This window comes from Melanerpes formicivorus, unplaced genomic scaffold (assembly GCF_026170545.1).
Source record: "Melanerpes formicivorus ecotype bairdi unplaced genomic scaffold, bMelFor1.0.p_v2 SCAF_8, whole genome shotgun sequence".
In the NCBI taxonomy this organism is placed as follows: Eukaryota; Metazoa; Chordata; class Aves; order Piciformes; family Picidae; genus Melanerpes; species Melanerpes formicivorus.
The window spans coordinates 13,158,462-13,168,114 of NW_027142360.1; the positions used below are offsets into that span (position 1 = coordinate 13,158,462).

At 45.4% G+C, this 9,653-nt stretch overlaps 1 protein-coding gene across 4 annotated transcripts in view; it reads right to left on the reverse strand.

Moving 5' to 3' along the window:
• AGK (acylglycerol kinase) overlaps positions 1-8,087 on the reverse strand; it is a 38,383-nt gene extending 30,296 nt beyond the window's left edge. The window contains exons 1-2 of one of the 4 annotated variants that reach the window (XM_068142184.1): positions 7,915-7,986; positions 1,360-1,484 (exon numbers count right to left, since the gene is read on the reverse strand). Coding sequence is in view for 3 of the 4 variants with exons in the window: in XM_068142180.1 (XP_067998281.1) it covers positions 7,201-7,322 (122 nt within the window). In the remaining variant the exon portion in view is untranslated. Of the gene's footprint in view, positions 1-1,359; positions 1,485-2,544; positions 2,577-7,200; positions 7,338-7,914 lie in introns of those variants that run through there. The other 3 variants (XM_068142182.1, XM_068142180.1, XM_068142183.1) reach the window with 3 other exon arrangements.
• Positions 8,088-9,653: the final 1,566 nt, after the last annotated feature.

The window sequence follows — 9,653 nt, forward strand, 5'->3', positions numbered from 1 at the left end:
AATACAAGTGCAATCTCTGCAGTTCCATGAGTTTACAGTATTTATCTGCTCCTGAAGCTAGAGAGGATGTTCTTTTTGGTGTCACAAATAGATGCTGCAATGTCAAAAAAGGAGAAGTAGAATGACTTCAGGTGAGATATCATGTGGGTCTCAGAGACAATAAACCTGCAGTAAAAAAGCCACAGGTTTATTCCTGGGAATAACAAATAGGCAAAGGAAGACTTTAAGCATGGAAAAAGAAAATAATGTGAATAACCTCACCAGGAAATGTCCAGGAATTTCTAAAACAAATTTCCTTCAAGGCATGCTTTTAACTAGCATACTTGCTCCTTAAAACCAAAGGAATAAGTATTAAGCCCCTGAAATATTAGAGGAGTGACAGACTAGTTTTTGATTGCAATAATCCAATGAAAGCACCCCAGTTAAAACAACAGCCTCTGAAAAGGTTTGTGTTCCAAGCTAAACACTGTCACAGCTAATGCCTGTTGAGTCAAAACATCATGACAGGCCAAGTCCAGACTACACTGCTGAGGGCATGATCCCTCGTACAGGGACCATTTTTCCCCTCTGTGAATGTGTGGCCAGAGCAAATGCAAAGCCATTTCAGTTTCGATACATAAAGTTGAAACATTATGTGAGATCAAGAGAACCTTGACTATCAAAGGATGGCTGCATAGCTGATGTACTAGAGAACTGCTGTCCTAACCTTATGAACAAATGCTACTCAAAGTCATGGTATTTGTTTACTTCACACTGATGCCGTTTTGTTCAGAAGTCAGGCTGTGTCATTGTCATCCACTCTATTTCACTCCTCCCTGCAATCTTGTGCTGCAGCATTAATTGCCTTGAAAATGCAGTCCAGCACAACTTTTCAAATGCAAACAGAAGATAACTGTGCTCTCTGTCCCAACCTGCAAATATCCTCAAGACAACTGTCAAGGATGGAAGCTTGATTCGGCTCGATGGAGTCTTAGGCACAAAGATTAGGTTTGACAGTTTGGATGTCAACATTTAAGCTAATTTTGTCCTAGAGAAAGAGAAAACATCTACTCTGGCACATAACATTTTGGTGCCAAATGAAAGGTTTAGGTTCTAAGACCAGAAGAACCACTTACTGTCCATTAATTTATGGGTGATTTGTCTCACCTCTCCAGCAGCTCAGCACCCAGAATCCCGTCCTATCTCAGCCATACTCATAGGATTCCCACTGATTCAATTAGGACACATATTGCAAAGTCAGATATCTGAGTTTGGCTTAAAAATGCTATGTAACAGAATTTGGTTTTTTCTCTTTCTCCTTAAAATGTTAACACTTTACTATCTTCACACTGAAGAAAAAGAAAGCACAAATGCACTCACAGCGCTGTATCTGTGAGAACAGCAGTCCTCCTGTATCACAGCTCGTCTTATCTCATATGGCTCACATTAAGTACCCCAAGTGGGTCTGGAAGTCCTCTGTGTATCATACCAATTAATAAATACAGCTAGAAGAATGATAAAAATAGCAAAAAAAGGAACTTCTTAAGAGTCTTTTGTCTTGGTACATAATAGATTATGAAAATACAACTGTGCCAAAGTTCTCAAAGAGGAGGCTTTAATAAGAAAGATAACATTCTGTTAATGTTTCTGTCCATTATTGACTAGTATTACATAGACACAATTTTGGCCTTAAAGCAAAACAGATGTGCAGCATTGCTTCTGATGGACAACTGCAGGCTGCCTTCCCGCTGCGAGAATTACACATCACACAGCTTACAACTGGGCCAACTTGCTTAAGCAGTAAAAAACTGGGAGACAGAGAGGAACGAGCAGTGGCAGTGAGGTATGGAAGAAAGAGGATGTCCTAAGCTGAACCCACAGACAGAACTTTGCCTGGTTCAACAAAGATCTCAATCAACCCTGCAAGGCTGGCAGCCTCTGCAGGGCTGAGCCCTTGAAGAACAGAGCAGGTTTAGGCCCAAAGCAAGGAGCAAACACAGTAAGGCAAAGGAACTGTCCATAGCTTAATATGCACCAGCCATGTCAGGCTGCCAGAACACACTGGGATGCGAGAGCACAACATCCATACAATCCACCTGAACAGGAGCTGCTCTGATTATCTGCAACATCCCTGGCACAGGACTGGTGACCACTGTTCGGTTCTAAGTGTTTTCAGCTAGAACAGGGAATTAATACTTGTACATACACACATGCAGACCCACACAATTGAGTGCATATGCTCCTCCAGATAAGGCTGCATCCTCTGCCCAAGAGCCAGCAGAGGCCAGGGCTGAAAGGATGGTTCCCACAACAAAACATCAGCCAGGGCATCAATGAGCTCAGCAAGACAGCAAATGAATTGAAGAAGCTGTTTGAGTCCCACAGCTGCAAAAAGAGTAAGCCTTCAGCCTTCATTTCAGAGCTAAGCAAAGCAACTCCCTTAAAAGTGACAATACTACAAATCTATAAAGAGGCTCAGGTGTAAGATCCCACTTCAAAAAGGGTTATTAGCATTAAATCTAAGACTATTAGGTACATTCAAGCAAAAGAAGCCTAAAAACTCACCAGTTCAGTGTCTGCATCAAAACACAGCTTTGTGAAGAGAAACATGACTATAGTCAAGCTGTGCACTCAAGAGCTACAACAGAACTCCTAAAAGAGTTTATCTTAGCAGAGAGCTTTTGGTCTGCTTCCAATACAGCAAGAGCACAGCATCCTCTTTGTTGGATATCAGCATTTACTTCCAGCTTGGCTTTGGGAAGGTCATGAAAGACAAATCTCAGTTTTTATCAACTTTAACCAAGACTCAGAATTTATACTCCATTTCTTTGACAAAGCTGTAATGAAACAAAGTCAGCCTCTCAGAAAGGTGACAAAGTGAGTTATCAGTTGGCAAACACACAGAGACTAACATTCAAATTATAGATAATAGTAACACTCAGGTTACTGGCAAGCAAAAGCCCAAAAGCCTTGCCAGCGTTTTCTATGGAAAAAGTCAGTACTTTAAGAGATACAGAGTAAAACTGAGTAGCTGCTGAGTTCACTGCCTCAGCACAATACTGGGGGTCCTCATCCTTGTGAAGTGATGGCCACTTACACAGTGACACCACTGTAACACTATGGCCTGATCTATTATCAGTTAAACTAGTATTCCTAGAATCATAAAACGGTTTGGGCTGCAAGGGACCTTAAAGATCATGTGGTACCAACCCCCTCACCAGGAGCAGGGACACCTTCCATTAGACCAGGTTCCTCAAGCCTCTGTCCAGCCTAACCTTGAAACACCTCTACGAAGGAGGTATCCACAGCCTTCCTGAGCAACCTGTTCCAAGGTCTCACCACCCTCACTGTAGAGAATTTATTTCTAATATCCAGTCTAAATCTACCCTCTTCCAGCTTAAAGCAATTACCCCCCTTCCTATCACTACTAGCCCTTGCTAAGTCCCTCTGTAACATTCCTGTGGGCCCCCTTCAGATACTGGAAGGTCTTCCTGGAGCCTTCCCTTCAGGCTGAAAAGGCCCAACTCTCACAGCCTGTCCCCATAGGGGAGGTACTCCAGCCCTCTGATCATCTTCAAGGCCCTCCTCTGTACCCACTCCAGCAGTTCTATGTCCTTCTTGTGTTGGGAGTGCCGGAATTGGATGCAGTACTCCAGGTGGGGTCTCACAAGAGCAGAGAGGAAAAATCATCTCTACTCTGCTGGTCACATTTCTTTTGATGTGGTCCTGGATATGGTTGCCTTCTGGGCTGCAAGTATACATTTCCAGCTCATGTTGAGTTTTTCATCAAATGACACCTCCAAGCCCTTCTCCCCAAGCCCACACTTAAGCCACTCCTTGCTTAGCCTATATTTGTGCTTTGGATTGCCCTGACCTGGGTGCAGGACCTTGCACTTGGCCTTGTTGAACTTCATGAAGCTGCCTTGAACTCACCCCTCATGTCTGTCCAAGTGCCTCTGGATGGCATCCCTTCTCTTCAGCCTATCAACTGGACCACATAGCTTGGTGTCATCCACAAACTTGCCGAGAGGGCACTTGATTCCATATCACTGACAAAGATGTTGAACAGCACTGGTCCCAGTACAGACCCTTGAGGGATGCCACTTGTCACTGGTGTCCATTTGGACACTGAGCCATTGACCACAATTCTCTGAGCGCAGCCATCAGGCCAATTTTCTTCTCCTGCAGTGGTCCATCCCTCATCATAATTTCTGTCATCATAACAGTGATTAAATTTCTGCTGATTTGACATAGCTGGTGACTCGCTGCACCATCTGGACATAAAGAACAGCATTTCATTTTACACATGAAAACCCTCTGCTGTCTCCTGATCGATGTCTCTTTTGAAGAGGCACATGTGCTGTCATATCACATACTTAGAAGGATGGGATCAGACATGGGGGAGGGGCAATCAGCACTAGGTTTCCCCTTAACTCTTCTCATTTCGTCCAAAACCCCTTACTTTTGAACCAGTTAATATTTGCACAAACGCCTCCAAAGATGAAAGGCTAACACACTCATCCAGCAACTAAATGCTGCATGAATAAAGTATCATACATGACTGGGCTAAGAAACTCCCCAATCTTTATAGTTAATGTCATCCACAACCCTCAGACTAACTCAGCAACAAATGTCAGTGCCCCTCTTTCCCCTACAGCCTATGGAGCACAAGGGTATCCATATCAGCCCCCCAGCACAGTCTGGGGGTGCTAGAAGGGGACAGCCAGGTGCATTTCCAGGCAGGGAAGAGGTACAGGGAACAAGTAAGAGATAATACTCTTTTTGTCCTTATTTGTCCACATAGCCTCTGAAGTCTTAACCAAGTACCCCATAGCTCTTCGGTTTCTATGGCCACATAGAGATTGTCCTTCAAATAAATGGTAACTCTTCCATAGTCAGATTGTTATTCATAATAGCTCCACTTAATGCAGGCTTTGTAGCCTCTGCATTCAGAAGGATGAACCTTGAGAAGTCAAAAAAGCAAACGATCTACTCTGTGCAAGAGAAATAACTTAGAGAATCCATGGCAAAAGAAAAGCCAAGAGAAGGGATGCAGAACGGGAAACAATCATTTTCTTCAGCTGCAAATAAATGATCAACATCTCAGACAGCTAATTCCAAGAAGTCAGAGGCTAATCTGAACTGATGCTGTGCTAAAGCAAGCCCCTTCGTCAGAAAAACTCCAGTGATGCCAGAAACTGAAGCACAAGACTCTACTAAGCTTTTAATCTGTTCTAAAAGTACAGATATGTCTAGTCAAGTATGCCTCACGCATTGCCGTTTAGCCTCTGATGTCAGTAACAGCAAGCCTCACAGCCAGCATAGCCCACGGTTCACTTGTTAACCTCTTCAAGTGTCACCTGCATCAGATGGTGCATGGGGCAAAAGGCACCTCTTATGCCCCCCAGCATAACTGGAACTTAAGCTAGAAAAAGGGAAAATACAGAAAAAAAAATGCCACCCAAAGTCCTCACCATATTTGGAGGCAAAAGCTGCAGAGAGGGATCCTGGCCTACTCCCTGCCATCCAGCAACCACAAGGTAAGGTCTTCACTATGCACAGAGTACCACAATAAAGACCACCTTTGAACAATTAAACTCTTGTAACCAGGTTCTTCTGTCACTTCTCATTTTTCTGTTCCCTGGCTAAAACAATCCTTCACAGTGAAATGGCTAAATGGTTGTCACTTTTTTTCCAAACAGTATTTACATCTCTGCATGCAGTACTTCACTGCTCTGCTTCAGTCTACATCAAAGTCACACAGAGCTGTTTGTCAACACAGGATCTCCTACCTTGCATTTCCAATGTCTGGTGAGGAAATGCCCTATTTTGCCTTACAGAGGAAAAAGGAGATTGAAGAATGGGATGTGTAAACATATCTGTCCTCCACTAGCTCATCTGGGTTAAAGCACCATGCCCACACTTGGTACAAACAACCTCTGCACAATGCAATTTACATACCAAAAGCCCCCTTTTTGTTTGTTTGCCTTTCATATTTTCCTCCTTATTCACCACTATATCACCTGTTTCGAGCTCTCCATAATCATCAGCTGTTTCCACAGTTACTGCACAGGAAACCAATACAGCTGAAACCAACAGTACACAGGCACATAAATCCACAAACGACAGACATAAAGGGGAGACAGGTTGTGTCTGACGCTGCTCCTAGGCCTCCTCAAGTGCCTACTCTCCATATGCACAAGGAGCTGATATAGATTTTTTCTTAATGCTCTATTTCAGTAGCACTCTGTAGTACCCAGCCTGACATCTACTGTGCTGTCATTAGTATCTGTGGCAACCACATATCAGTAAAGAGGCCATTTATGTAAGCAGGGTACCTGGCAAAGTCGGGGGCTGCTCTGCCCTGCCAGCCAGCCCGCCCCTCGTATGAATGCCACCAAGCATTTCTTCCTCCTCAGTTTGTCCATTAAGTTTATTCTTTTGGTTACATAGAATGATAGAACTTCAAATCATTGCTCATTTGCATTTTGCTATTTTATCTGAATTCAAAAATCAAGTCACCAGAGGGCAAAGTGGAATGCAGGCTCAAGGATCTACTGACATTACAAAACGGCATTAAAACCCCCAGCCTGTTTAACACAAATCCTTCTGCTTACAACACAGCAATATACTATGTACTTATTTTCTTCCTGTTGGCATACATGTGAAACCATGACCTTGTTACCACCACTTTCACAGTTATTCTCCATCCTACCATCGTCTCTCCCACAATCAGCAACCCTACAACACAGGGACAGAAGCACAGAGCGAGAGGTTGATGCTTGCCCTGAAGTCAACACAGCCCTAGTGCTTCAGGTAAAAAGCACCTAAAGCAGATGTGCTACTCAAAACAAAGACTAACGGAAAAGTCCCTAGGCAAAAGGAAACAAAGAAGGAAAGTATAACAAACAGCATAAACAGATTGTATTTTCCCAAGTTCTCCACAGAGGCTTTGGCAGCATTTTAATGTAAGCAGAAAAGAACACTACTAAAACCATGACTTAACAATTAAAAGACATTAAGGCAAAATAAACAGCATCACCAGAAGTAGAAATTTGCTACAATAATTTGGCTGTATTTGTATTTTAGTCAAGTGTATTAACCACAATGGTAAAGGACAGGGATTAAAATATAAACCTAGCTACTTAAAACCTGTGAACTAGGATTCTGCTTACTATAGAGAACACAGGCTCCATAGACAAAACACCGAAAATGACACACCATGAGGTACAACTTCTGGGGTCCTTCCAGCTGGGTGGGCGGCACACTGCAGGGCGGCACACTCCGGCGCCGTGCCCCAAGCACTCGTGCAGCCGGAGACTGGGAGCTTTCATGAGGTGCATGGCACCATCCAAAGAAAGAGGCGGAGAAACTCATCGGCGCAAGGCCTTCTGCGCATAAAGGTGGCTTCTCATCAGCCCAGTACCAGGGGCACCATTTGCAGGCGCAGAGCCTCTGGTTTCAGTCTTATATTGCTTAGAAGAGTGCAAGCCAATTGCATACACATGGCTCATGGCATTTATGGTTTTGTGTTAGAAGAAATCTTTCTTCTCTCCAACAGGCCCCAAAATTATTCAAGCTACCCTGACAAGCCTTCTGTTTAAAACTACCGCCTGACCTAGCCCCAGGTTTACAAGGCCAAAGTGAGAAGTCAGAAAAGGCACTGAGCCTTCCTAAGTTCGTGGCTGCTGGAGGAGGAGGGAGAGCCACGTCCCAAAGGCACCGGAGCCCTCTAAGACAAAGCCCCCATTTTACGAGCCGCGGGGCGAGGCTGCCTGAGGCAGAGGCTGGCAGCCCGAGCATCCGAGGCGAACATGGCAGCGCTGCCCTCGCCGCGCGGGGCCGGTCCCCTGTGGAAAGCGGCAGGCACCCAGCCAGAGCGACGGCCGCGCTCCCCTGCCGCACCGGCCCGGCCCGCCCCCAGCCGGCAGTTACCAGTGCCTCCCGTAGAGCCAGCTCCCGCCCCAGCTCAACAGGCAGACTCCGAATGTGGTTTTCTTCCAATGATTCCTCAGCGTCCTCAGCACTTTCATGGCCCCCGCCATGCCGCCCCTAGCCAGTCGGGGCAGGCCGGCCGCCCCTCAGCATGGGCCGGCGGGAACCGCCGCGCCGCCGCTGCCGTAGCCCGGCTCGGCTGGAAACGGCTTCCCCGGCATCAGCGTTCCGCGCAGCGATGCTGTCCCGCCGCCGCGGGGAGGCCTGGCTGTGCCCCCCCGCGGCTTGGGAGGCCCCCCCGCGGCTTGGGAGGCCCCCCCGCCGAGGGTCGGCCCCTGCCGTAGTGGTTTTGGTCAGCTTTTCTCCCGCGCATCGAACGTGGTGCTGAGGATGCTCGTCCCCCATCCATGCTATCGTCCCCCTGCCTTGGGCCATGCGTGGTTCCTATTAGGGGCCAGGCACACCCTACCTCAATGCAAAAAGAAATAGTCGCAAGGAAAAGAGTTTTTACACTCACCTGTGTCCCGGCCCTTACAGCCTTGCTCCATAGTTGTCCTTCAGCCCATGAGGTGACCCACAGCCAGCACTTGCCAACAAGGCCCAGCGACCACAAGAAGCAAGGAAAGCAGGAGGCTTTTCTGCATAGCAGAAGACAAAAGTGAGCAGGTGTCTTTTTCACACTCATAGAAATGTCCAAGGTGCTCCCCACCGAAACAAAAAATGAATTCTGGGTGTTGCGTAGGAAGTGCCTAACAGGATGACCATATGCACCAAAAGAAATGTCTCCGACTATGCATGGAAAACAGACTATCCTCACAATACGGAATACAGAATTAACCAGGATAATGCTGGCTTGAAATATGTTTTTTCCCTCTTGCAAAACACTGTTTTCAGCAAACGCTGAGGATAAGGATGCCAAAGTCAACAAAATGGCTTTTGTGTTACAAGCTTCCCCAAATCCTTCTGCTTAATGGTGTCTTGATGAGATGTGAGTATTAACACAAAAGCCAAATTTGGGACACTGGTTGTCCAAAAGTCTGTTCTGCAGGAATCAAGTGGAAGCTGAAGATGGTCCAGAAGACAATCTGCCGTTAGCGATAAGGAAAGCAGATTAAACCCTGTGGTTTTAGATTTCCCTCTTCATTTTGTGGGCCAGAAAACTTGGGATTTGTTTTTCTAAGAAAACCATTAAATGCTCAGCTCCTAATTAATATTTCAAGCACACCCTTAGCCAGTACCCATCACGTTCCACTTTAATATTCCAGGTTCACCTTTCCAGTGCATCTCAGTGTGCTGAGGATATGCAATTGATGCACTGCTGAATATTCCAGGTGGTGTGGAGTGATTAAATGTCCCACTTTTTGTTTCCTTTTTTTTTTCCCCCTGTTTTTTTTGGCATTGTCCTGCTTTTTGTGAGCATTCAGATGGCATGGCCAGCAGCTGACAGCAGTGATAGCAACAGATAGTAGTATTCTCATGATGCTTTCCTTAGTCTGTGAAAAGGCTGTGCCTTGAGAAATACTCTTCAAATTCATAATTCTCATGAAGTGCCACAAATAATTTATAAGCATCTGTAACTTTCTGGTTTGCAACCAAGTCAACTCAGTACAGTTGTGTTTATTAATGCTGCTTTCCAAACAAGATTGAATTTTTAAATTAAAGCCTCTTTAGCATGGCAATACATGTTCAGAGCAGTCAGAAAAATGCTTATATGTTTGAGAGACCTGAATAAGATGGCT